The sequence below is a fragment of the Brachyhypopomus gauderio genome, chromosome 5 (genome assembly GCF_052324685.1).
Source record: "Brachyhypopomus gauderio isolate BG-103 chromosome 5, BGAUD_0.2, whole genome shotgun sequence".
Taxonomy (NCBI): domain Eukaryota; kingdom Metazoa; phylum Chordata; class Actinopteri; order Gymnotiformes; family Hypopomidae; genus Brachyhypopomus; species Brachyhypopomus gauderio.
In genome coordinates this window covers 31,086,716-31,113,850 of record NC_135215.1, presented here as the reverse complement: position 1 = coordinate 31,113,850, position 27,135 = coordinate 31,086,716, and the positions used below count along the sequence as shown (strand labels likewise).

General features: G+C 45.9%; 1 protein-coding gene across 2 annotated transcripts; it reads right to left on the bottom strand.

Annotated features, from left to right (window-relative positions):
* Nucleotides 1-1,854: 1,854 nt before the first annotated feature.
* Nucleotides 1,855-26,378, bottom strand: mon2 (MON2 homolog, regulator of endosome-to-Golgi trafficking). 2 transcript variants are annotated; one of them, XM_077007070.1, is made up of 35 exons: nt 25,954-26,378; nt 21,879-21,942; nt 21,373-21,500; nt 20,077-20,208; nt 19,107-19,236; nt 18,553-18,650; nt 18,197-18,322; nt 17,817-18,014; nt 17,484-17,608; nt 17,198-17,331; nt 16,531-16,684; nt 16,122-16,324; nt 15,626-15,707; nt 15,159-15,340; nt 14,840-14,952; nt 14,476-14,580; nt 14,120-14,200; nt 13,951-14,024; nt 12,549-12,639; nt 12,248-12,349; nt 10,779-10,889; nt 10,377-10,552; nt 10,035-10,197; nt 9,599-9,892; nt 9,051-9,249; nt 7,909-8,543; nt 7,068-7,211; nt 6,473-6,490; nt 5,930-6,058; nt 5,482-5,672; nt 5,241-5,301; nt 4,925-5,048; nt 4,141-4,348; nt 2,787-2,869; nt 1,855-2,515 (listed from the first exon to the last, which is right to left on the bottom strand). In XM_077007070.1, exons 1-35 carry the CDS (start codon nt 26,059-26,061, stop codon nt 2,352-2,354), a joined length of 5,130 nt encoding a protein of 1,709 aa, XP_076863185.1. In that variant the 5' UTR covers nt 26,062-26,378; the 3' UTR covers nt 1,855-2,351. The 2 variants fall into 2 exon arrangements, with proteins under 2 accessions (XP_076863185.1, XP_076863184.1); XM_077007069.1 differs by lacking the exon at nt 6,473-6,490 and having other exon boundaries at nt 25,954-26,205.
* Between the last annotated feature and the right edge of the window lie 757 nt (nt 26,379-27,135).

The following is a 27,135-nucleotide window of genomic DNA, read 5'->3' as shown; positions in this document are numbered from 1 at the left end:
CTGGTAGAGCTATATGGGAAACTTTCCCACTCCACTACTCCAGTATTAAAAATCAGTTGAAGTGGAAGATGAAGTATTGGTATTGTCACTTATTTGGAAGAAAGGTGTGTGTGTGTGTGTGTGTGTGGGAGAGCTCGGTGTTCTGCCTCGTGATCTGCCCGGCACCACCTCCACAGTCCCAAGAGAGCGGCCATCTGGTCAGCACAACCCGAGTGTGACTAAAACAAGACTCATTTGGCAAGAGATTACGGTGGGTGTGCACAGGACTTGGCTCTACTACCACACACACGGTGCCTGAACACACTTGAGCATGTGTGGGAGGACGGAGTCTCAAGGTCACCCACATGCTCGGTGGAGAAGAGGTCTACGGGAGGGGCCCTGAGAAATTCCCTTGTAGATAACGGTCACTTGAGATATGTGGCCACTTATCTATTCAACCTTCAATATGTTAAAATATTTTATTCAAAATGATAAATGTTCTCATTGTCATATTTTAGACTAACATCAAGGTGTAAGACAACTTTAAATGACTTGCTTAGTTGCTTTTGACTTCTTTACCCAACAACACACCAAGAGACTTGAGCTCAGTACTAGAGACTAAGTATCCGTGGTCAGGATTTAGTTCCCACCAGTTATAACCTTGACTGTGGGTTTCAAGATTATACAGAATAAACCAAATCAGCTGCAGACCGATTGAGTGTGATCATGGTATACCAAACAAAACTGTACATTAAAGTCATCACTTAGGAGCACAGGTTGACATTCACACAGTAATATACACTTAGGCCTCGTTTGCTTTAATCTGGTGTTCCGTAAGGGGGGGTGATTGCAGACTCGCCGTTTAGGAGGGCAGGTACGATGATGCCATTCAAATCCCAAGCCAACTAAGAATAGACATCTAATCATAAATGATTCACCTGCAACTGTGCCGACGTCCAAAACTAAGCCGAGATAATGGGACAGAAAACGTCTGGCCACATCTCTAGACTGGTCAGGATACAGATGGTGGTAACAGCCCCTCCGAGGGAAAAAAAAAACCAAAATCTATTACAGACTTGAGGTAGCCTCGTTGGTTTGACATTAAGACGTCTGCATTATTAAACGAGACCGCCGAACCGCCCTAGTCTCCCGTTTTGAGAAAAAGTTGAGACATCCATCAATAACTGTTCGGACAGAATGCAATAATCTACACCCACAGATTTACATCGATCTACATGCAATCTGCATGAAATTCACGAGACATGGATGCATCCGTATTCCAGGTCCAGGACACGCGAGTGGGTCCCGATCCAGTAGGTGAAGTGGATCACCAGCACTAGCAAGGCAGTAGCTTGCGCAGTCACCTCCATAGCGGGCAATCTCACATCCCAACCAACAGCACAAACTACTACCTCAGCTAGTACGTGGCTTGTGCTCCGAACACGGCCCGTTCTTCAGACGCGCTCAGCAGAGTCGGCTCGGTGCAATTTCACGGATGATTTCATGTATGCATTAAAAACGAAGTTGATCCGCAGGGAGCGAACGCAGCAGCCGCGCGCGCGGACGTTCCGGAAAACTGTCGGTATGCGCTTGCAGTTGTAGAGCGGGAGACTCTCTCCAGCGACGCGATTGGTTCAACGTTCAGCCAATGAAATGAAAGAAAGCCCCGCCCATTCCCTTCCATCCTTCCGACTCCAGGAGACATTATCAGCTTCCAAAGTGACACCTGCATACCTCCTATTGACAAGGGCTGAAGTCGCTTACGTGCGACGACGAAGGAAAACGGCTTGCGTTAGTACAAACCCAGACTCTTATAGTCACGGATCATTTGTAATGACATATAACAGGAATAACAATTAAAAAATAAATCCACACTTAGAACTGTACCATTTATTTTACACACACACAAGGTACATCCCTTCTCCAGGTAATGAAAGATGACATGGAATGTTACAGAAAGATTCTGCATAAAATCTTTTGTTGAGAAAATGTCACAAAAAGACAATTTTTTATTAATGCATTTTAAACCCTTCTTGGGTTTGAAATAGTTAATTCTTTGTTGTATCATTAACACTATCACCACACACTGTACATTAAATCCTGTCATGGTAAAGAAAGTGTGGGGAGAAAAAAAAAAAACAAAAAAATAAAAACAATGAACACTGCAAATGTTATGTAGCAGTTAATACATTGTTTCTGTCCAGCCAGCCAATCATAATCTAATATTAACTTGTATTAGAAGCTCAGAACAATGACGAGCTAGATTTCCATGATGACTTTTATAAGCTGGGGTGAGAAAGAGTCCGTGTGTGTGTGTGGTGTGCGAAAGTCACATTCATGGTTCGGGTAAAAAGCTTCGGAGGTGTACTGGATCACGACTCTCCATTCTGCACTCTGGACACCGGTGGCTGCATTAAGTCTTTGAAAGGCCTCAGTGCCTCCTTCAGAGCAGAGCTGACCTCAACAGAGGAGCAGGTGATGCACTCCACCAGGGTGGGGTAGAGGGCGATCACCTGGGCCCAGGTGTTCCCGTCCACTGTGGAGATGTAGACGAGCCAGGCAGAATGACAAGGGAGCAGAGAACACACAGGAGGAGGGGACCAAAGAGGAAACAGGACAGGTCCATTTAACAGAGCATCAATCAGGTAGAAGAGAAACAATCAATAAACAATGGACAATGGTCTTCTTTATAAGACCCTTCAAATCAAAAGAGAAACAGTTGCTGATGCTTCGTATAAAACGAACAGTTAGCAGTTCAAAATCAAGATACTAGGATTATAATTCTAACACTATTCTAATACACTCACCATTCTCTGGCTGGGTCTTTTTGAGGGAATCCATTAGTGTGCTAACAGCTTTTAAGACAAAAATGATTTCGGTCACTTGTTGCCTAGGAGTCAAAACAAACATACAAATAAATCAGTGCTTTGTGTCAGGTATGGGGACAGACAGTCATTACATAAAAAAAGACATCGATAAAATCAAGTCATGTACATTAATCTATAAGTCTCAAATATTTATATCAGCCAAAATGATGAATCACTCATCACTCCACCAAATGTAGACATACAGTCCAACTGAAAACACCATGAATAACAGATGGTCCCCCACAGGTGTACACCGGTAGGTGTATCGCCATCACCCACAGACACCAGCAGGCCATGACACTGTTTGTGCCAGCATATAGTGAGGGATGAAAAGCTGAGAGAGTTACATGAAGGAATCAGGAAAAGATGCAGATGGTCTTAACCTGTGTGGATGAAGGGCAGTTTGAGCTCCATCTTGTGTGAAAACCTGTGGTTCTGTATGCATAGTCACACACCAAGATCACATGTAGAGAAGACTGTAACTAAGACAGGGGACTTGCTTGTTCAAAGCCTGCTTATCTGCTCTAACCTACCTGCTCAGATCAGAAAGTGTGTGAGAGAGTGTGTGTGTGTGTGTGAGAGAGAGAGCATGTGTGTGTGAGAGAGAGAGAGAGCATGTGTGTGTGAGAGAGTGTGTGTGTGTGTGTGTGTGAGAGAGAGTGTGTGTGTGTGTGTGAGAGAGAGCATGTGTGTGTCAGAGAGAGAGCATGTGTGTGTGAGAGAGAGCGAGCATGTGTGTGTGTGTGTGTGTGTGTGTGAGAGAGAGAGAGCATGTGTATGTGTATGAGAGTGTGTGTATGAGTGTGTGTGAGTGTGAGAGAGTGAGTGAGAGAGCGTGTGTGTGTGTGAGTGAGACTTTGTGTGTGTGTGTGAGCGAGAGCGTGTGTGAGAGTATGAGATTGTGTGTGTGTGTGAGTGTGTGTGTGCGAGGGAGAGAGAGAGAGAGAGAGAGAGAGAGAGAGAGAGAGAGAGTGTGTGTGTGTGAGAGAAAGAATGTGTGTGAGAGAGAGAAAGAGAGAGAGAGTGTGTGTGTGTGTGTGTGAGTGTGTGTGCGAGCGTGAGGGGGAGAGAGAGAGAGAGAGAGAGAGAGTGAGTGAGTGAGTGAGTGTGTGAGAAGGAGTGTGTGTGTGTGTGTGTGTGTGTGTGTGAGAGTGAGAGTGTGTGTGTGTGTGTGTGTGTGTGAGAGGGAGAGTGAGTGTGTGTGTGTGTGTGAGAGGGAGAGTGAGTGTGTGTGTGTGTGTGTGTGTGTGTGTGTGTGTGTGTGTGTGTGTGTGTGTGTGTGTGTGTGTGTAACCTGGGCAGGGGGCAGCGTCCGCTGAGCCTCTCGTCCCGTACGTAGCGCTGCAGGACCTCCTGGGCTCGCTGTAGCAGCACACACAGGGCCATGCGGGAGATGTAGCCCTCCTGGGGCGTGCTCACGTCATTACTGAAGGAGAAGTGCAGCAGGGTCTCGAAACACACCTTGGAGAACTCCTCACGCATCCGGATATCTATCTCCGCCTCTGCAAGCATGGCAAAACGAGAGGACGTTACTGCAAGATACGTGCAGCTATAGAGACACCGCAAAGACAGAAGAACAAACGGCACTGCTGGTATTAAGAGGCAGTAAGACACATACCACACAAGCCTAAAGGACATACTTATCATATGAATGCGCAATGCACAACACTTTACTGACAACATTATTATATTTTACTAATTCTACTGAAGTAGACTGTAAATTCTGAATCTCATATACTAGATGCTCTAAGCACTCTACTATACTATACATCGTATATACTAGATGCTCTAAGCACTCTACTATACTATACATCTCATATACTAGATGTTCTAAGCACTCTACTATACGATACATCTCATATACTAGATGCTCTAGTACTCTACTATACTATACATCGTATATACTAGATGCTCTAAGCACTCTACTATACTATACATCTCATATACTAGATGTTCTAAGCACTCTACTATACGATACATCTCATATACTAGATGCTCTAGTACTCTACTATACTATACATCTCATATACTAGATGCTCTAGTACTCTACTAAGCATGTTTGTTAAAGAGTTAACTACCTGTAAAGGAGGAGGACTGGGAGTGAATGGATCCTTTGTTGAGCATTGCCATGATCTGACCAACAAACTCTCTGGGGATGAAATTGGCATAGGGCAGTATCTCTGTACTGATCAACTGCACCACCTAGAGGCCAAAACAGATACAAAATTGACAAATATATGGATTCAGGACTACATGTTACATGAGGTCATGGGATTAGGTAATACATACTCATGATGTCAAAGCCATCATGTCAGGTATCAGCCTCATGCTCTAACCTGCCAAAATTCTGCCATAAATCTACCATATTTATTGTACAGATTTATAACTGCTTACTTCAACATCAATGGCTTCATTTTTCTGGAACTCTTGAATAGAAAGATTATCAGGAGGTGTGCTGAAGAGAAAAAAACACAGAGGTTTGCTAATGTTTTATTTAAATTTGTTAGTTTTCAAGGTAAATAAAAAATGGTACTTCATCAACTGTCATTGGACATTAAAAAAATGAAACTCGTAAAATTTCTTTTTTTAAATTGTATGTGTGGTTTACACCTCAGCTGAGGAAGAGGATAGAGACCTTTTGGTGAAGAGGAAGTCCTCGAAGGCGCTGGCCAGCTCGGGCCACATGGTGTCGAACCTTCCCGAGGAGGCCTGTTGCCGGGCGACCGGGAGGCCGATGGAGAGGACTTTGAGGAGCGAGGTCACGGCTAGCTTCCAGGTGCTCTCTGCAGGACAGGCGTACTTCAACCCTAAAGGCGTCCTCAGGGTCTGCAGCAGCAGACATGCAGCGTTAAGCCCAACGTAAAACACAGAAAAGCTGTCAAAAGAGCTCCAACGTTTCCCGCTTTTTACGGCACAGTTGGTGAAGGCTACTCTCACTTAAGCACGCTTTTCCTTATTCACGATGACATGAGGAGAAACACAACAGCCAAACATCCTTTATGTCTCAATGTGCGAGATAAGAGACAGTTTGATGCTTTGATGTATATTTGATGAACCAAGTGGGGGGAAAATAATATCAGTACCTTAATGATGCTCTGTAAGACGCTCTCGTTGACGACAGCCTTGTGGCAGGCAGTTTTATGGTAGAGATCCACCACTACCTCGAGCGACCTCTCCGCAAACGGCACGTAGTTCAAGGCCACCCACTCTGCCTACATAGGGAGGGAAACAAAGGACACGTGTACAGAAAGACTTTCAATAAAATGCCACATCATTGTTGGGACTGACACTGATGAAACACAACATGCACACACACACAGATCCAAGCTCAACATCAACACCTTACAACACGCTTGCCTACAAACTCCAACAGCTACTGGAAACGTATTAGACGTTTATTTTAGACGGTTCAGAAAAGAGGCGGCTAGCAAACAAACAATCGGACTGGGGAGTTGGAGCTTGTTGAAGGAAGGCAGGGCGGACACAGAAAGGAAAGAACAGATGAAGGAATGAGTGCAAGTGATGGTAATGGTGGAAGAAGACAAGGAAAAGGTCCCCTGTGTCACAAGTGTTACCGCCAAGCGCCGTTACGGTAAAAGGGGCAGAGAGGGGTGGGAGGAACTCACCGGTGCAAACAGTTGGATCTAAAGTGGACCCATGACAAGCACCAAAAAACACAAAACATCAAAAACAAACAAAAAGAACAGGTTAACCGTTACACATGACAGCACAGAAGAGTCTAGAACAAACAGAAAGGTTTGTGCAGCGTTGCACTGCAGGCAGTGTTGTACACCTTTAGAACTGCAATGCTGTGAAAGTGACAGGAAAAAAAAAAACTCATGGCCATGGATTCTCAAGCAATCAGAATGGACAACCAAAGTGGATGAGTTGTGAAAGAGTGGAAGACGATTTGAAAAGGACAATGAGCAAAAGGAAGAAGACCAAGGGAGTGGAGGAAGTAGAAAGTAGTAGAGATCTCTGATAACGCTGCACCAAGTCCAAACAATATGGGGCCCTTTTCTCAGTACCATCTCAATTATCCACCTAGTCCAGTTTAAAGCACTGTTAAAGATGCCAGTATCTAAACACAATTAATGACCATTTCGAAAGCATGTTTCAATGTTGTATGAGAAGTTGCGATGTTTCTTACTACCAAAACAAGTATGTAATGGTTGCATTACTTCTGAGCATGTCAGGACTATCATAATGTGAGTTACACACCTGGTTGTACTTGGCATTAGCTACATGCTTGGTCTCCATTTTGCCATACTGTGGCGGCTTGCATGAGAACTCTGCAAACTGCAAAAGCTGCTCAAAGATGGCAGGGTACATCACCTGCAGGGTCTCTGGGCCCACGCAAATCGCCTGGAAAAAACACAAGACGTGAGGCGCACACATCCATGCACACATTGACGACATTCAGCAGACACTTGTCACAGAGCGACTTCTAAAAGTGATGTAGTGATCTACTCAAAGGATCCTTAGAACAGGTTGCAGTCCAAAAACACCCTTAATCGAGATACAGCCAGAAACATCTGTTAAAATCTAGAATCACAAAAACAATATAATACAACACAATTTGAGACTAATCACCGCAGGTCAAGTGCGAAATATACAATCTCCATACAAGTGCCACTTTAGGTTTGTTTAAAGGGCAGATGAGTTGGTTCGTCAGTTGGCTTTTGAAGACAAGCACACTTCAAGCACACTTCACAGAACACACAATTCTTCAACCTTGTCTACTGTCTAATATTGTGATTCCATCATCTGGGATCTACACTGCCTAAAAACACCTCACGATGGACATGCAACATCTCTGCAGCCTTTAACAGCTCTCACACACAGCACACAAACAGAACAAGAGGTCACAAATCATACTGACCACATCAAAACAATCAAAACCTGAACATTAAAATGTTTTAAAACTGCAGATAAAGCAAATTCTTATCAGGTCGAACTGTGTTTCATGAACTTATTCACCATGAGATAAAACTGCATGAGATTTTGTCGTCTGTGCCCGGGTGCGTGAGCCGATGGGAACGTGTGGTGCTGGCCCACCTACCTTCTGCAGGACGTCCAGAGCTGTGAGCACGGCTTCCTGCAGGCTGGTCAGCACGGCCTCCGTGTAGGAGGGCAGGATGAAGGGCGAGGCGTCGGAGCTGATAGGCACAGACACCGCCCCGTGGAGAATAACGCCCAGCTTACGCAAGTCCTCCATGCTGAAGCCCGCGGCGATGTGCTGGTACAGGGCGGGGAAGAGCTGGATCAGCGCCGTGAGGAAGGGCTGGCTGGGCACGAACGCCAGTTTGTCCCCGCCTCCGCTCGGGGGCCTGGTGCACTCGGTCCCTGTCCGGTACCACGTGCTCCACGCCGACCACCAGAGGGCGGAGTCGTCCTGCTCTTCCCCAGGGGGAGGCGGCTGGGGTTGGGCGCCGTAACGCTGGGCCAGCCGGTCGGCGAGAGAGTCCGAACGCGGCAGGGGTCTGCCGGGTCCTGGGACCGCGAGGGGCTCCATGAGGACAGAAGGAATGTCCATGGCACTCAGGGCGTCGGGTTTGTCTGAGTCCTTGACAGGCGTGACGAGCTGGAGGATCTCCTGGAAGCTCTTAAGAGCAGCGAGGGACACCTCGTTGTTTTTGCTGAGCGCTGCCGACTGGATATGGTCCAACAGCACCTCCCACGCTTTGAAGAAATCACCTAGAAGACCATTTTAGCGGAGAGGAGTTTCGCTTATAGCCATGTGAGGAAACATTTAATAAACTTTTAAACATGTAACAAGATAGTGCTTATCTTTGCACTGCATGTCCTAGTTACAGAACTACGTACAGGTAGATGTTACGGACATTTCACAAACACGGAACATCTCACAGAATAATGCAAAGTGTTTGGTTACTTTATAATGCTTTCAGAAGTCTCATCCAAGCCGTCATGAGGTGAAGCAATAGCAAGTGGTTTCAGTATAGTTTCATTAGGGAAGTATTCACAAACACAGTGGATGTTTACACCACATACAAGAAGACGACACTGTGCTTACAGTGCTCCATTGTGTCTCTGGAATCTATTGAATCTCTCGTACTTGAAACACTCCATTTCTGCGGGTTTTGCTGCAGCGTTGCTATGGGTGCAGACAGCAGCGTCCATTTGATATCAAGGCTATGACGCACCGCTGTGGTAAAAGAGGTCGGCAGTTTTGCCCATCCTTACCCAGCTGCTGGAGAAGATATCTTCTGGTGTTGAATATGCGTGCTACGCCAGCCAGGGTCAGGACCCAAGTCTCCGCCCACTGTTTCTCTGCCGTGTCACGGGAGTGGTGAATGAGGATGTTACCACCCCCAGACTCAATCTTCTCCTTATCAGCAGTTGTGGAGGACTTCCGCACGCAGTCCAATAAGTGGAACAGCACCTGCAAGTACCGGCATCATCACATTTTTGGAGACTCCAACGTCCATGCTAGATGGTAGGTTTCTCAAATCAGGAATTACACAAGGCCTGATTGTGATCACTCTAATCCTTGTTCCCTGTAATCTAGCAGAAAACCTGCCATGAACAGCACAGCCAGTGATCCACGAGGTTAACTGAAGCCAAATTAATTAAACAGAGGCTGCGTTCGACTGGATAAGGTCTCAAACCTAAGCTCTAATTACTGTCTCAACCAACTTGCGATATCCAACTCAATCCGCCAACAACAGCCATTTAACATTCCAGGACAAGAAGAGCACCAATCCCCGTCCTCAGTGGGTCGGACACAGTACCTTCCACACCACTACGTGCCACGTGGGTTGCTGTAGCAGGGTTCCGTGAGCCGCGATCGTTGAGAACATTGTCTGGCCGGCACTTTTTCTAACGGCTGGCCGAGGATCCACGCAGAGCTCCCCCAGCTTGGCGTACAGACACAACCACAGACAGTCGAAGGGGGGGGCGGGGTGGAAGGGTCTGTTCAGAGTTTCACCCTCGTCACGTGCTCTCTGCAGCAGAACGGCTTCCTCCCTCTCCAGCTCCTCCGTAATGATCTCCGCTCGTTGGAAGAAATAGTCCGAGATGTTCCACTGTAAGGAGGATGGGGTAAGGTCAAGTGAACAGGTGAGCTAGCTGATGGACGTCTGATCCACCGATATATACCCTTGCGCCTTGATCCAATAAGGTTTTATTGCTGCAAAAGTAAGTTTCAAAAAGCAAAATATAGCTCACCAAAAGTCCTATAGAGGTCAGACTGATGTTCAGTTCTTGATTTTGAAGACCAAAGCTACCAGCTACATCCACGACAATCTGGAGGCACGTGCAAGGCATTGTGGGCAGGAAGTCTGTCACCACCAACTGCAGGCACTGGAAGGCTGTTCGGATTAAGGACTCACTGGAAACCAGAGACATAGCCTTAATGATTTAGATATGCACAGCACTAAACACCTCAAGTTACTTCAGCTGTCAAAAGCAAAAATGCAGCTTAAAACTAGTATTTCAGGCATCTTTATCATAAATTTGCTTTTGTATTAAGAGACTAATCCTGAAAGTGACTACACACATATGCCTCACCCCTGGTCATTGCGAATGGCTCCGATGACCCCCAGCACGAGAGGCCAGCCAGGGCCAAGGCTGTCGCCCTGACTCTGCAGGACCTGCAGGACACACTCGAGCTGCTTCTGCCGGATGTCGGCGTGCAGTATGTTGGACAACTCCTTCAGCGGGTTCAACAGCAGCAGGTGCAGCCGCTGCAGACGAGAAACCTTCAGATCAGGACGGGCCAAAAGAAAACGCTCACACCCCACCCCCCCTGCGGCGTTCTACACTGCCCCCATCTGAACCCAGACGGACCACAGCCTACGTTCCCGGGTTTACCGCCGCCGTAAGGCTTCATTACGTGTGGTGGGACACCCGAGGCCATAGTGCAGAAGCGTGCAGATACCACTGCAGCACTGCGGGTGAGCAGGGAGGCACCTGGTTGTGAGACAGTGGCGGGTCGTGCTTGTAGGCCAGGCCGGCTTTGATGAGAGACGTGATGGCCTCGGCCCCCCACTCTCTCATCCGCGCGTTGGGGTGCTGGCACACCTGAGACAAACACACACAAGGGCACGGTTTGCAGAGAGAGAAGTGTACTGGCAGAGACAGCCAATTTATATTACAGTGATCATATGTATGTAACATGCACAAATACGACAGAGAAAATGACTAAATTTGCTCATCAGCTGCAAAATATATCTATAATAAAACAAACATCCAGAAGCAAAACAAGACCGTCAGGGGTGTAAACAATACAGGAGTGATGCGTGAGACATACATGAGTGCCTGCTGGTTTATTCTCTTAATAAACACCCACAAATACATGGACATGTAGAAATGATTGTATGGCAGCTTTTTCAGAAGACCGTGTCAATGCAGCACTCTGTAAAGCCCTCAAAATGAATGAGGCTGCGGGTTTCTGGCCATTAGTTGAAGTTATATTGGCTCAAACATTCTACAATGTTTCAGCAGACACAAGTGCAGGAAATGTACTGCTCATGTGATATTTGCTAAGCCACAAAGCATTAACATTCATGGGTACAGGCCAATGAATGATACATTAATAAGTATCTGTACCAATACACCCTTACAATCTCTAGACATGTGTAAAGCTTTTATTAAACAGTGCTGGTATGAAGTGGTGCTTAATCAAGTACTGATCATTCAGTCAAAGTACAATATGCATCGCAAAAATGGTGCACAAAATCCTCTAGAATCAACACACAGTGCTGGGGGAAATCAAACAGTCTAAATGGATTGTTTGATATAGACTGGCTGATTCATCTGATGAACATCGCAATATCGAGTACAGAGTTAAACAGCCGAATCCAACATTTCAAGGCCTTCTTGAATCTAAACGTGATTGGCTTGGCAGCTGCTCCTGACTGAATGTGATTAGCTTGGATAGTTCTATTCAAATGACAGCAAATAAAATATCTTGCAGTAACCAAATGGGCTTAAAGAAAATTGCAACAGCTGAGAAGAACCAGGAGACAAATATTTTTCCATCGAGAGAAAAGCCAAGACCAATTTCTGAAGCTTGCCTTGCCAGAGCAGAGAAAAAGGAGTCTAGCAACTTACCTTCTACAAGACAAACAGGGTGCAAGAAGAAAGAGGAGACAGACACAGACAAAGAGATTAACAGGCAGACAGTGGGACAGAGGAGAGACATGAAAAGTAACACCGAGACAAGCATTCACAGCATTTACAAGTGACTAAAGCGAGAAAACTGGGTTAGAGACAGACATGTGGCTGCAGGCAGAGACAGCAGCTTGTGACAGGAGAACTGGTCTACATGTCAACCTCCTCCTGGTCTACGCCAGTTTTTCCGCTAAAATGGACCCTCTGCTTCAGTCAAAAAGCCATTCATGAACAACAGACGCAACGTTGCGGTCGGCGGCCTGTACCTCTAATAAATGTGCAGTGAGAGGACGCCACAGGATCTCAATGCGGTCCATGTTGACCAGGCCGGTCTCCAAGAGCTTCGCCACCGCAAACAGAGAAGGTTCCTGCTGGCCACATGGAGAACGGCGGCCGTTAGGAAACATGAGAGGTGAGCAGCAATGCCAGCTGCTCCTGAGATGAGGCGTGACCAAACTACAGATTTCTCATCCTCCCTTAATAAGTCACAGAATCCGTCCAACAATAAATAAAAGATTCAACGCACCTAGAATGAAGGAATACAGACAGAAAAGTGCATGAACGGACCTTGTTTGTGCCGTAAGCCATCTCCATAGCCTCCATGGACAGGGAACACAAGGCGTTTATCAGGTGATGGAGGGAGACGTCATCTAGATATCTGGGATCATAGAATGTTTGGTTACACATGCAATCAGCAACACAGTTCTGTTCACACTCATTTAGCTAAGGGGTAAATGCATTTAAAAAAGCCCATTTCTGGTCCCTCTGCAGTGAAAATGAAAAACTTTGCAATAGCAGTAGAGCACAAACAGGAAGGTGAATCTTATAATACCATGAACGTCAGAATAAAACCATAAACAGATATACTGCAGACGGAGGAGAGAAAAAGTTTTGATGTCAGTATTTAGAAGAAATAAAAGTTATCAACTCAGCACAACTATGCAGTTCCCGTCTTGGTTAAAGTTAGAAACACATTACGTAACAAATACGTTACATTTTTATGCAACGGGTGGATTCTAAATGCACCACAGATCTCAGGACTGGGTTTAGTCATCTGTCTCTTGCCATGGGTGTTTATTATGCATGACCTCATTTACATTACATCTTCCCCTTATATGCTTGTTGTATTTGTGGTCATTTCTGATTTTGTTTGTTTATTTGTTTAATTTTTATTCTGACAGATTTACAAGAATTTGAGAATTCACATTTTCTGAACATCTGAACATCTTGGCAGCTGTTCCTGTGGCCTGATGCCTCTGTGAGTGGAAGGAGGCACCAAGGTCTATCCCTCTCTCTCTCTATCCCTCCTTCCTCATCTCCTCCCTCTCTCTCTCTATCCCTCCTTCCTCATCTCCTCCCTCTCTCTCTCTATCCCTCCTTCATCTCCTCCCTCTCTCTCTCTATCCCTCCTTCATCTCCTCCCTCTCTCTCTCTATCCCTCCTTCCTCATCTCCTCCCTCTCTCTCTCTATCCCTCCTTCATCTCCTCCCTCTCTCTTTCTATCCCTCCTTCCTCATCTCCTCCCTCTCTCTCTCTATCCCTCCTTCATCTCCTCCCTCTCTCTCTCTATCCCTCCTTCCTCATCTCCTCCTGTCTCTCTATCCCTCCTTCCTCATCTCCTCCTGTCTCTCTATCCCTCCTTCATCTCCTCCCATCTCTCTATCCCTCCTTCATCTCCTCCCGTCTCTCTCTCTATCCCCCATCCATGTCTCCCTCTCTCTCTCTCTCCCCTTACATTTGATCAAACTCCAGAGGTGTTTGACTGCATTACATTCTAATCTTCCATCCAACCGATGAAAAAATAATCCGATGTTTCTCCCACACATGCAAATAAACAGTGAGACTCTGGAGATAAGCACAAGACTCTTGGCTCGTCCCTGCTGAATCTGTAACAAGCTTCACCACAGAACTGACCCTACATCAAAGACCACACAGCATAGAGGCGGGCCAGGCCCAGTGTGGGACTCACTGGGAGCTTTCGAAGAGTCTCGAGAGGATGTTGGAGATCACGGGAAGGTCCGTCATTACTGCAGTAGTTAGAACCTGGGGGGGGGTTGAGAAAGGCAGCTGGTACAGGCATGTCTATGTGTGAACGTGCAGATTCACAGAAATGAACTGAATATGGATTTCAAACACACAGTGCTGGGACCCTCCACTGCCCTGCCCGGCTTCAGGCCGCCGCCCACGCCCGGCTTCAGACCCAGAATCCACACCAGGTGCTGAGGAAGAGTGTGAGGGGGAGAGGAGAATTTCATATTGAACAAACACACATACATTCATCACATCGTCTTAGCACTGTTAATGATTCATTGCCAGCATGGCTTACCGCCCTGAAGCACTGAATCATACGAGCATCAGCAGCACTGCTGTATAATTTTTCCGAGGACTAATGAATGGATTCTAAAGACTGACGTGTGAGTGCTTTGCGGGTAATAAGCGAGCAGCTCTACTCTGCATGCACAACCGGCCTCGCTGTGCCCACGTTTCAAAGCACCTGCAGGGTGGCCAGCACCAGCTGCCAGGAGGTTCCCAACACGGCGCCGTGGCAGTGAGCCAAGTTCAGCAGGGTCCGCATACACTGGATGTTTTTGGCTGTGAGCTGGAGGGAGGGAGAGAGGGAGAGGGAGAGAGAGGGAGAGAGAGAGAGAGAGAGAGAGAGAGAGAGAGAGAGAGAGAGAGAGAGAGAGAGAGAGAGAGAGAGAGAGAGAGAGAGAGAGAGAGAGAGAGAGAGAGAGAGAGAGGAGGGAGGGAGGTAAAGGTGAACACACAGACAGGTGGAAAAGAGGTAGGGGAGGCTGTAATCGGACCTCGAAGCTAGTCATACGGACAAAAGCTGGGGCTGAGTGCGGGTGTCTTACCACCACGGTGCCCTGGGGCTGTGAGGTGAGGGGCTGTCCCACCGCCACCACCTGCTGGTGGGACTCACTCGACGGACTGATGATCTGCACATTCTGGCCTTGGATAGAGTATGCTGCAACACACACACACAGACACACACACACACACACACACATATATGTGATAAATGCAATAAGCAATTTGAGAGCTATATTCAATACACAGACATGTGAGCACTCCCCATTAAGTTTAGTGTACGCAATATGCAATCGTTAAGTACAGCACACCACATTACAACACACTTCACAATACTGAGGTCCCCCCCAGCACAAGACTGACTTTTGTTGCTGAGGTTGGCTGCGCTGCTGCTCAGAGCTGTGAGGGCGTAGTGGGGGGGTAGGGAGGCTTTACACACGGCCGTGATGAAGGCATCACGCGGAGTCACTAGTCCCAGCCGTCCACACAGAGACGCCATCGTCAGCTCGGCCTTCAGGATGTTCTCTGTGGCCGCCTCGTCCGTGCTTTACACACACACGTACGGACCCGCACACACACACACACACGTACGGACCCGCACACACACACACACACACACACACACACACACACACACACACACACACACACACACACACACACACACACACACACACGTACGGACCCGCACACACACGTACGGACCCGCACACACACACACACACACACACACACACACATATGGACGTGCACACACAGAGAGACACACTCTAAATGATATAGTTAAGAATTTGTCCCAGGTGTATGAGTAGGGTGTGAGTTCCTCTTACCTGGCATCCAGCAGGAGAGACAGGGCTGCTAGCAGACCACACCAGCACGCATTCACCATCTCCTCCCACACCTGCTGGGCTCCTGCAGTGCACACACACACACACACACACACACACACTCCTGCTGACACAGCATGTCACCCTTCAGGACAACCTTGTCTGTGGTTCAGTCTCTAGTGCAGAGGTCACATGCACTAGAGTTTATTTGGTTACGTTGCCTTTAATACGACATTCTTTACCATCCGAAATGAAATGCAATCTTTTCTTTTGAATTTACTGTTAAAGTACTGATTATTATCTTACGCTTTAACTAGGGAGTTTTTCCTTGCCACTGTCGCCTTTGGCTTGCTCACTGGGGGCTAGGACTCGGCACTTGTAAAGCTGCTTTGTGACAACAACTGTTGTAAAAAGCGCTATATAAATAAAATTTGATTGATTGATTGATTGATTGATTTTAGCTCCGCCCCCCGTGTGCTACACGTGAATCTGTACTCACGCGGCTCCTGCTGGCCGTCGGCAGGGTGGGCGTGGCCGACGACCTCTGACCCTCCCCTGGCTGCAGCTTCCTCCTCTCTGGCAAGCTCCTTCTCAATCATGGAGGTGATGCCACGCACCAGGTCCAGCAGGGCGCTGAAGGCCACGGACATGGCGTAGCCTTCAGGGATGGAGGGGGGATCCACCTTGTCCAGCATCTCCAGACTGCGGGTGGAGGGGGGGGGGGGGGGGGGGGGCAGGACACAGAGGTCACAGAGGTCACAGCCACACGTGCGCTGATTGATAAACAGCACACAGCATGTCCCCGCACTAGCCAGCTGAGAGGGCCGTTTTGAAGTGGAAATACATGCGGTGTTGAAAGATCTTTAAACATGAGCAGGTCCAGAGGTTTGCAGTGAGATGGTACTGACTAGGTGGCCTTGGCACTGCCCTGCACGCTGACGGCCATCAGGGGGATCCAGGTGCCCCGGTACTCAAAGGCAGCCTGGGTGGTGAGCCCTCCACCGGCCCCCACCACACCCACCCCGCCCTGGGCAGACACCTGGGCACCGGAACCAGAACCGCCTGAGACAGGAGACGTGATGCGAAAGAGGGAGATAAGGAGGGAGGAGGAGGTGTGAGAAGTGGGGTGGGGGGAAAGAGCAAGAGAGAAAGACAGACAGGAAGAAAGAAAAATCATGTACACTGCACAACTGAATAATGCAGCCGGTCCGTCCAACATGTATTAATGTATTCGGCCAAAATCTTTTCAAGGCTTCAGAGTGACTGCAGGTGTGTGAGTGTGAGAGACCTGTAGGAGTGTTGGTAGAGGAGTGTGTGAGTGTGAGTGACCTGTAGGTGTGTTGGTAGAGGAGTGTGTGAGTGTGAGGGACCTGTAGGTGTGTTGGTAGAGGAGTGTGTGAGTGTGAGAGACCTGTAGGAGTGTTGGTAGAGGAGTGTGTGAGTGTGAGTGACCTGTAGGTGTGTTGGTAGAGGAGTGTGTGAGTGTGAGTGACCTGTAGGTGTGTTGGTAGAGGAGTGTGTGAGTGTGAGTGACCTGTAGGTGTGTTGGTAGAGGAGTGTGTGAGTGTGAGTGACCTGTAGGTGTGTTGGTAGAGGAGACCACACTGGGAACTATGAAGAGAGACTGGATGAAGGAGCCCAGAGCGTTGACGATATCTCTGAAGACTTTGGTGGAGTGCTGCTTCATGTCATATGACTGGCAGAAAGACCTACACGGAGCACAAATGAAGCCAGCATGAACTTGCATACATTACATTCACAACTTCAGATCTGAGACAGGACTGTGTGTGTTTGTGTGTGTAGGGGTGTGTGTGCGTGTTTGTGTGTGTAGGGGGGTGTGTGTGTGTGTGTGTACACTCACCGTAGTAGATGTGGCTGCACACACAGCCTGTGTACCGACTCTACAGCCACTGCTCTCAGCCACTGAGGTTTCTCCCCATCCAGAAATTTCACCAACAAAGACAGGAAGATCTCACACTCGGTCACCTATGTAACACACACACACACAAAGGGGAGAGAGAGAGAAAGAGAGAGAGAGAGAGAAAGCACAAATTATGAGGCTCAACAAAAAAGAAAGGAGAGAATAATCCTGTCAGAGCGAGTGGGGGGAGGGGGGGGGGGGGTCATGGAGCGGTGAGGTGTAACACCGCCAGCATGGCTCCGCCCTTCAGAGCTGTGTGGGCGGCGGCCTCACCAGCAGGCTGTAGAAGTGCTTGATGAGCACAGAGACGACGCGCAGCAGGCGCATGCAGATGGGAAAGTACGGCTTCTCCACGGGGGCGGGAGACGCAGAACCAGCACCGCTGCCCTGCCGGAACTTGATGTTGGGGGAGAAGAGCTTGATCACCAGGGGACACACCCTCTCCTTCAGCAGGAACCCAAACTCCTGGTGCTGGCCAGGGGGGAGAGGTGGGAAAGGTCACAAGGGTTACAGAGCAGTAGACTGGTGTGTGTGTGTGTGTGTGTGTGTGTGTAGAAAACGGAAGAGACAGGAGAGGTGTGGTAACGTAACGCGCGTGAACGCATCCGAAAGGCGGCGCTTTGTGTAAGACTGAAAAGGAAACACGTGTTCACCTGTAGAAAGACCCCGGGAAAGTCATTTAAAACGGACTCCAGGAGTTCCAGGCCAAACGTCCGAGTCATCTCGGTCATACCCACCAGCCAGTAGGGGGCGTCAGCGTTGACCAACTGACACAAGTCCTTCATGGCCAAAAGAAAATATGTTCAAAACATCATAGCAACTTCATATGGGACTGTCATATAGGGTGATAAGACAACCTAACGTACAATCTAAAACAAACAAACAAACAGTTGTGCAGTTTCAGAAAGACACCAATGCCTTCATTATACGAATGCGTGAAGCAAAACAGAGCCAGCTAAAACGCCTTGAGGACGATGTGCGTCTTGTGACCGCGATGTCCCAGCTGTACCTGGAAGAGCATGTAGGCATCTTTGGCACCGGGTCTGAGCGTGCTCACGGAGCGGCGGTTACAGTTGCCCTGGACGGCCGGCGTCTGCACTGCCATGCCTGGTGTGGGTGACAGGATGCGTTCATGAGATCACAGAACTAGATCATACAGTGGCAACACCTGGGGCTACAAGCCGAACGAGAGTACAGGAAAAACAAAAACATACAGGCCACTTTTTAAAAAATACTATTTTTCTTTTGTCGTTCCTTATTTTGTTATTTATTTTGTTGTTATTTGTCCCCATGTTTCTCATTTTCTTTTAGCGTTTTCCACAGCAACCTTCTTGAAAGGGGCTTATACATTAAATTCTACTATGGCTACCAATGGCTACACTCAGTTATTGCTCTTTTTTGTATTCACAGAACAGTCGAAAATCCTCTGCAGGAATACAAGGCACTGCCCGAGAACACGTCTCAACCCACCGACTCAGACAACCAAAGGTTCAGCTCACACGGGCCAATGTGTTAATCCGACTCTAAACAGACCAAGACATCAGCTCTGCATCTATTACACACCTTTGAATCTCTCGTCTTCCGCCACCATCCTCTCGAACACCACAGTGACGACCTGTCTGACCGTCGCTGCTGCCGTGTTGTTGGTGATGTTGTCTTTAGTGAAGTGGAGGCGAAAGCACAGCACAATGGCCTGAAGAGGAGGAGGAGGACAGGGCCTTCATCACCCACCGCGCCCAACATCACCCACAGCGCCCAACATCACCCACCGCAGGCCCACCGATTCACTCGCAGTGCCGAGTGTCTTACTGCTGAAAATTTGCATCGAGTTGACTAACAGAAATGCGTTCTGCTTCAAGCAACTGATGATGTTTAATCTCTAGTCGTGAAACAACATGGCACATGGTTGTTGAATAGGAGATGCCAACAGGACATCTAGACTATGAATGTTTATTTTCTTGGAAAAGGACCTTGACATTACTTCTAGAGACAGACAAACCTTCTGTATTGATCCAATTAGGACTAGTTAAACGGGGAAAAAAGTCTGCCTAAATAGAACTGACTTAATGCCAGTGTTGAGCAGACACAATATCTTATTATGTATTGCAACTGAAATGAGGGTGTTTGGGCTTCTCGGTGTTCCTGCTTTAACAGTCAAACCATTTACTACCAAGCTACAAGCAACTCAATTCCTCTACAGTTTCATCAGGTTGCGTCATGTAACAGCTTAAGCACTCAAGTCAGACTAGTAGAAACTCCGTCCATCACAACTTGTAAGGGAGATATTAGAAAGTACTGGACAGTTGGGTATCATACCACTTCTTTCAGTAAATTATATCATTCCTGTCGGAAAATGAACAGAACACTGTATACACCATGCTGACTAAATTCTCCACAAAAACCAAAGTAATGTTTCTACAGGGTTGTATTTTATCTTACTGTTGGATAATTGAGTGAAACCGAACCAGACGTAGACGGCGAACAGTCGATTAGATAACATCGTTTAATGCGGCTGTGTGTTTGCCCATCGTACCTTTGACAGCACTTCATCGTGGACCACTGTGTTGGTGGTGAGCAGCACCAGAACCGTCTGCAGAAGCTTCAGTTCCTCCAGCCCATTCTCCATCAGCTGCCATAACATATTAATGATGTTCCCTGCTGCTGCCTGACGGTACATACACAGAAATATAAATGCACACACGCTGTACTGACGCACATGATACTGCATCTCACTGACTTTACATTAAACGTCCATGGTGAGAAATTCAAAGGAAATCTAACTCCGTGAATAGAATCGAATCACTTCCTATCGAAATACCACTAATTCAAACAAAGACGTTTGGCATTGTTACAGTCATTTCTAAATGGATGCCTCACTAAAGGTTTTTAAAAGACGCCCGGTCAAAATAATAATCTTAAATCTTCCTTTAGAAACGTGATGCCATTTTTAGATCTTAAAAATTGTATGTCATGTTGAGAATGCACTTAGTATAGAGAAACTGTCCGTTTTGCTTTAAAAGTGTAAAGCACTATGGTCCATCATAACTTTCAGCCACTCTTATTCAGTGTCCATGTTAACCGCATTCACTTTACACCACAAGTGGCTACACTGTGTGATCTCTTGTGTCTTGTATGTATATGATCACTTCAGGGGAAAAGAGCAATAGACTTATTGACACTCAAATAGACTTATTGACACTCAAATAGACTTATTGACACTCAGACACAGAAGTAATTACACTCTTGCCTTCAGATGACCAGTCCTGAGACAGTGCAATTAGTGAGCAGAATACAGTGATTGAACTGAACACCGTTGAGGCCTAAACCTTTAATGGTTTTTATGCTTAACATAAAATTTAGATTTTCAGCATTATAATAAATATGGAATTGTTTGGAACACTTGATTACAATCATTTTGATGGGTGAGCGAATACTTTTGGCAATATAGTGTGTGTGTATGTGTATATGTATGTATATATTTACAGTGTTATACAGGTTACTTATGTGTTCATATGTTATATATATATAACAATAATCTTGTGAGTTTCAGACGTTTACAGTAGTGATATTGATTTTATGTTCAGTCTACAAAAACCTCTTTAAGGGACCATTTTTGTTCTCCTAATTTCCAGGAATTTTTACTATTATAGTAATTGGAACAGCATATAAAAGGGTCAAAAAAGAAAAACTTTGACAATTCTGAGGTGTCCTACCATTATAACCTGACTTGCCATGACCTAAAAGATATAAATGACACAGGATTTCTATGGCTGTCTGACAGCGAGTGTGTGTGTGTGTAGGGTGTCGGTACTCGTGAGGTAGTGCTTACCTCCGACACCACCTCATGCGACATGAGTCTCTGGATGGCAGCAAGGCACAGCTGGGTGATTTTGGGCTCTTTGGTTCCACAGCCCATCAGGAACGGCTGCACTACCTCAGAACTATTGTCCTTCAGTGCTGAGGAGACACGCATCACAGCAGCAGCACTACGTCAATACCCATCCGCCAATACCTCAATCAATTGATAATAGACTTTAGTGGAGATGTTGTGGGAGGTTTCAGCACTCTCCTAATGTGACTACTGTTTAAGAATAACTTCTAAACACATCCCCATGATAAATGAGCCACACCAAGACTCCTCCAGGTACTTCTCAGCACCTCCCAGAATGTCCCAGATGGTTTCAGCTCCAAACATGCCTTTGCCAGGGTATCAAGGTCTGTGGAATGCTCATTACCCGTCTCGGGTATGTCAGAAAAACTATGGACTGGATCCCCAGGACCAAATTAAAAACCTCAGCTACAGTACAGCTTGTCTCATTTGAAAGGAACTTTTACCTGCAAGGATGTCTGAGTTTCTTGCAGCGATCGTCTTAATCTTCACAATGCCAGACTCTGCAGCCTGCAAAGACAATGAGAGAAGATACTCTTGACACTTAAACGACAACTCAAGTTTGGTTTTTTTGGTAATATTTTCTTCCACCCTCACATATAGTGCATCTCTTGTCAAAATAGGTTACTGTGAATAGCTAAGGAAGCAAAATATGCCAAAATCTGCAAGAGGCATAAAGATAAAAGATGACGCATCTTTAATAATTCAAGAAAGCAATTTTATTTACATCTTTTACAGTTTCAAAATAAAGGGGCTCAAAGCAAATGTTGGGGCAACCTGCATGTTCAGTAGTTAGTAACACCCCAATTAGCACAGCTTCTAAACACTTATTTTGTAGACAGATAAAAGTCTCAGTTCTTGTTTGATTTTGGCTTCTTTTAACTCTGTCAGATTCTTGGGTCATCTTGCATGAACTGCTTTTATTTTTAATAAAGAGTCCATCCATAGATTTTCAGTAATGTTGAGGCCATGAAACTGAAGGCCATAGCAAAACCTTCAGCTTACACCAAGGTAGTGCATTGTGATTTATGAAGTTCATTTAGGCTTATTATCCTGTGGTCATCTTTTTTGGTGTGGTGTTTGCCACCAGAATTTGCTAGTATTTAATTGAATCTATTCTTCCCTCCATGAGTGAAATGTTCCCCGTGTCACTGGTTGACCACAGCATGATCGATCCATCTCTGTGCTGAATAGAAACGAAGGTGTTTTTTTTTCATGAAATAGTGCTCCCCCTCAAAGCATACCTTTGTGGCCTAAAAAAATCAATTTTAACCTCATCAATCCACACAGCGTGCACTTCCAAGACACATCAGGCTTGCTTGGGTGTTCCTTGCCAACTTCTGACACTGAATTTTGTGGTGAGAACACAGGAGGCGTTTTCTTCTGATGACTCTTCCATGAAGGTCATGTTTGTGCAGGTGTCGCTGTGCACTAGAACAGACCACTACCACTCCAGTGGCCACTCTCCAGAGACTGCCAAATGACCCTAAAGTTCTTTTGCAGGTACACTGGGATCTGATTGGTCTTTCTAGCAGTCCTACAAGCAGATTTATTGATCAGTCAGACCTAAACCTGACCTCCAACTTTCCTGTTAACTGACTTTTCTTATTCACATTCACAAACTGAGGAAACTGCTACATACAAATACTTCTCTAACGTCTTATAGCCTTTTGTGTTGTGGATGTCAATCCTTTTAAATTTTCAGAGATCTACACAGCTGCTTAGAAGAGCTAATGGATGTGGTTTGAGTGTCTATAAAGCATTGAAATTTCTATCACCTGGCCTTTCCGAATGATGACTGAACAAGCCATAGTCCTAACACGCTAATGAAGGCCTGAGACATAGATAAAATAGGATCCGAGAACTCAGGTATTTTGGAGTGGCCAAACATTTGCATGCTGATGTTTACTGAACAGAATTTTTTTTATTTTGACTGTATGTATATGTACACCTCCTTGACTCCTGATGCGGGCTGTTCTTGTGAGGGGGACTGGAATAAAATCCCAATCATTTCACAATTCCCATATTTTCTGTGATACTGAGCTTTTATCCAAAGGTCAGGTTAGGGTTAATTGTTTTCAATCACTATGGGGTCTGCACTTTGAGTGACACCAACTCATTAAAGTACAGCAAAGGGTTTACCGGATAGCACTGTTCGCTATTTTAAGTAGCTGTATCAGGAATATAAAATGGATCTGTGGTTTGACTCTCTTGGACTTGGGGTGAGAACACACAACACACACATTGTGCATGTCTCTGTAAACCAAAGTATTCACCTTTGCCTTCTATCAACTTACAACACTGTATGAATGAAATGCTATGATGTTCATCCCTAAACACACCATCATTCTCACACACAGTAGCAGAGCACAGCGCGAGTCACATGTTTGAAGAAGCCCTGGGATGGCTTCACTTTCAACAGACAATTTAGCCATCGTCAACTTTCAAAAAGTTTAAATGCCAAAAACTACAACAGAACTACTACAAAACTACAGCCCAGCTCAAGCTGTTGTTCCTTTCAGGTTGTTTATCGCATGACCTTCCAGATTTGTAATGCTGCAGTAACATTTATTATTTTATCCGACCTTCAACAATGGCAAACAGTGGGAGTCAACCACGGCTGACCTCGTGAACTACCAGTTACTTAGCAACAAGCAATAACTGATTCCCGGTACTACAGGTTGTCTCACAGCCCAGATCTCATAGCTGAGCTCCTCAAACACTTTCAATCTTCATTCTGCAATGAATATAAAATAAACAGAATCTGGAGTTAAGGAGTCAAACACCCAATTCATCCTTGAAAAAACTTACTGAAGTTCTGGGGTGTGTGTAAACGTATAGGCAAAGATGTTGAGTAATTATACATCAAAATTAAACATTGCTTTTCACTGACTCAATCTCAACCCAGGAATCACAACACCCCCCACCCAAAATAAAAAAGTTGAGGCCCAGGACTGTTCAAATCACATGGTGTGAACCTTTTTTGGTGGAAAACTTACAAATCAACTATCATTTGAATACAAACAGGACACAGTATATCTGGCTCACTAACTGCCACAGTATATTAATGGCTTATATTCTTTTTAATGAAAAAAATAGAAAGGACACAAAGTTTAGCACTCTCTTTAAAAGCCCATCACCGGTCAAAATTAGTTTAAGAAAACAAAAAAAACAAGACTCCTTTCACAGACTGACCCAGAGACATAAAAGGCTTGTGTCTAGTCAAATCACCCAGCATCTTTAAGGAGTAAACACCTCAGATTCCATTTGTATATTTGCTATACAAGTCAGTTTTTGGGCAGTGTGTTGGTCATTGGAGGAAGTTTTACATCAGAGCTCCAGAGAATATGCTTCATTTTTATGCTCACCCTAAACGCTCAGAATTCTCGGAGTCATCAGTTTCAAAAGCTTGTGACGCAAGCAACCAAACCTACTCTTGATCATCTGAGCAAGTGGAAGGAACACAGGAAGCTAATCTAAATTTGAGGACAATTACGTGAACCAGTTGGCGAGACAATGTGGTTGATGCAACTTGTGAAACAGGCTACACACTCCCTCGTGGATTAAAGAGGTGCCTCGAATGCAGTGGTATTCTTCACAAAGTCAAGAATGATCTCAGTATGGCCACAACTGACTTCTGCAAACTAAACCATATACAAGTGACACCCATTAAACTTCATGGGTGATAATCCTTGAAGCAAGATGTTTAGGACTCTTATTTATCAACAGAGCTAATAAACATGAGGAAAAGATTAAGCTAATCATGAGAAAAAAAAACATCTTGAGATGATAAGTACATTCTCGTTGCTACAACTTAATTTAGAAAGACTTTAGCTACTCTAAAAATTAATACTTCAAGGATTTGATACAATTTTTCCTTAACATAGAGGCTTTTGTTTGATGTGAAAATGTAAAAGCAAAGTCATAATAATAAGGGAGAATCTTTATGCCGACAGATAAAACAACAAGTATCTAGTGGCCATCTAATATAGCATATCTAATACAGTCCAGATTTTTATCATATCATATGCATACTTTACACTGACCACAGCATTTCTTGCATGCCAAACGTCCTGGGCATTACGATTCAACTCACTCTCAGTGCCACTATCAGTTAATGGGCTCTTCCCGAACCCGTGGAGGTCTGGCCCACAGTGACAGGAGCCACATGTGATCCAACACTTCAGTACCAACAGGATGGTGCCGGTGCCGACACGTACACACCGTTTAATGCCATAACCGGGCCTTTGAGCCTGGGCGACAGCAAACGCCCATAATAAACAAACATGGTTGTTTGTTGTTGTTGTTTGTTCTGTTGGTCTTCCTCTCATTGGTTTATCTACAGTTGGACTCAGACCTCCATCACGCCGATGCTACTCGCGTGTATAATTACTGCAGGTCCAAACACAACCGGTGTCGTTGCGTTCGGCTCGAATATCGACCGCAAGCGTCGCGTTCTCGGCCACGAACCACACGACGTGCAGCCGGCGACCTGAGCGGCTGTGAACGTGGCGGCTGTACCTCTTTCACCGGAGGGAATTTCTTCTTGCACTCCATGGACAGACACCGCAGGTCCGCCTGCATGTTCTCCACCAACTTCTTCACCGCCTCGGGGCTCGTGGTCGACATCTTCCACTGTATGTCGATAAATATGCAAAATGCAAAAAATAAAAATGCAAAATGCCGCAATGAAAAGGAATGTGCGGTGGCGACACTAAAGCACGCTCGGGCCCAACTCGCCGCCGCCACCGGGAATAACCAGAGTGCTACGAGGCGCGGCGCGAGCGTCCATGGACACAACGTCTCTCTGTCGCGTGCCGCTCGCGCGATTGAGGAACGGCGTCGACACGGACGTTTGTCTCTGTTCAGAAAACCGCCATATGCTACAGGATCATCGCTAGCACACTCGCGCTGTGCAGATCTGGCGGACGGGCGCTTTATTTTCTGATTTCAGCCCCAAGTTGTTACGGTTTCTGATTTCTCTCCATGGCGAGACCCAGAGCTCGCGATCCCATAATGCCTGTGTGAATGTTGACACGTCACATCAACTTCCGTAAACAGTGGCCGGATTTGGGGAGGAAGATTATAGCGCCCTCTAGTGGACACTGAGTGATATTATATAGCGCCCTCTAGTGAACGCTGAGTGACATTATATAGCCCCCTCTAGTGGACGCTGAGTGATATTATATAGCCACCTCTAGCAATAGTATACGGCGCGAGACTGGGAGACTCTCTCACCATGGCTCTCTCATCCTGGCTGCACCGCGCTGGTGAAGTTCCGTTATAGTCTCGCGTGATAGGAATTTCTAAATAAAAGTAATAAATGCAAATTTACCGTTTCTACATAAATAACTACATATACTAGTTATACCTTCACTCTTTGTATTTACGAAACATCCTACAGATAATTATAAGGATAATCCTACAGCATTATAAGGATGTTTGCAAAGGATTTGAAAACTTCAATGCACATTAAACTTAATGTTTTGCAGATAAAATTCAGGTAGAAATACATGAAAACACACAAACAAAATATTTCCATTTAGAACTTTATTTTTGCAAAAGCCGCATGGCTTCCCCTCTTTAAACACTGTTCAATTTACAGTTGATTGGTATTCCCAATTTGTCAAGCATTGTTCATTGTTCCCATGCGAAGTTTACAATGCAGAGAACTTAACAGGCTATTCTTAAATGTTTTCCTCT

Bases quoted from the DNA above. Each gene is read 5' to 3' on its own strand.
- mon2 (XM_077007070.1), bottom strand. From the start codon at position 26,061: ATGTCGACCACGAGCCCCGAGGCGGTGAAGAAGTTGGTGGAGAACATG. The intron at 12,640-13,950 runs GTGAGTCCCACA...CTATGATCCCAG, and splicing joins AGACTCTTCGAAAGCTCCCA to ATATCTAGATGACGTCTCCC. The intron at 7,212-7,908 runs GTAGGTGGGCCA...TGTTTTTTCCAG, and splicing joins CTCTGGACGTCCTGCAGAAG to GCGATTTGCGTGGGCCCAGA.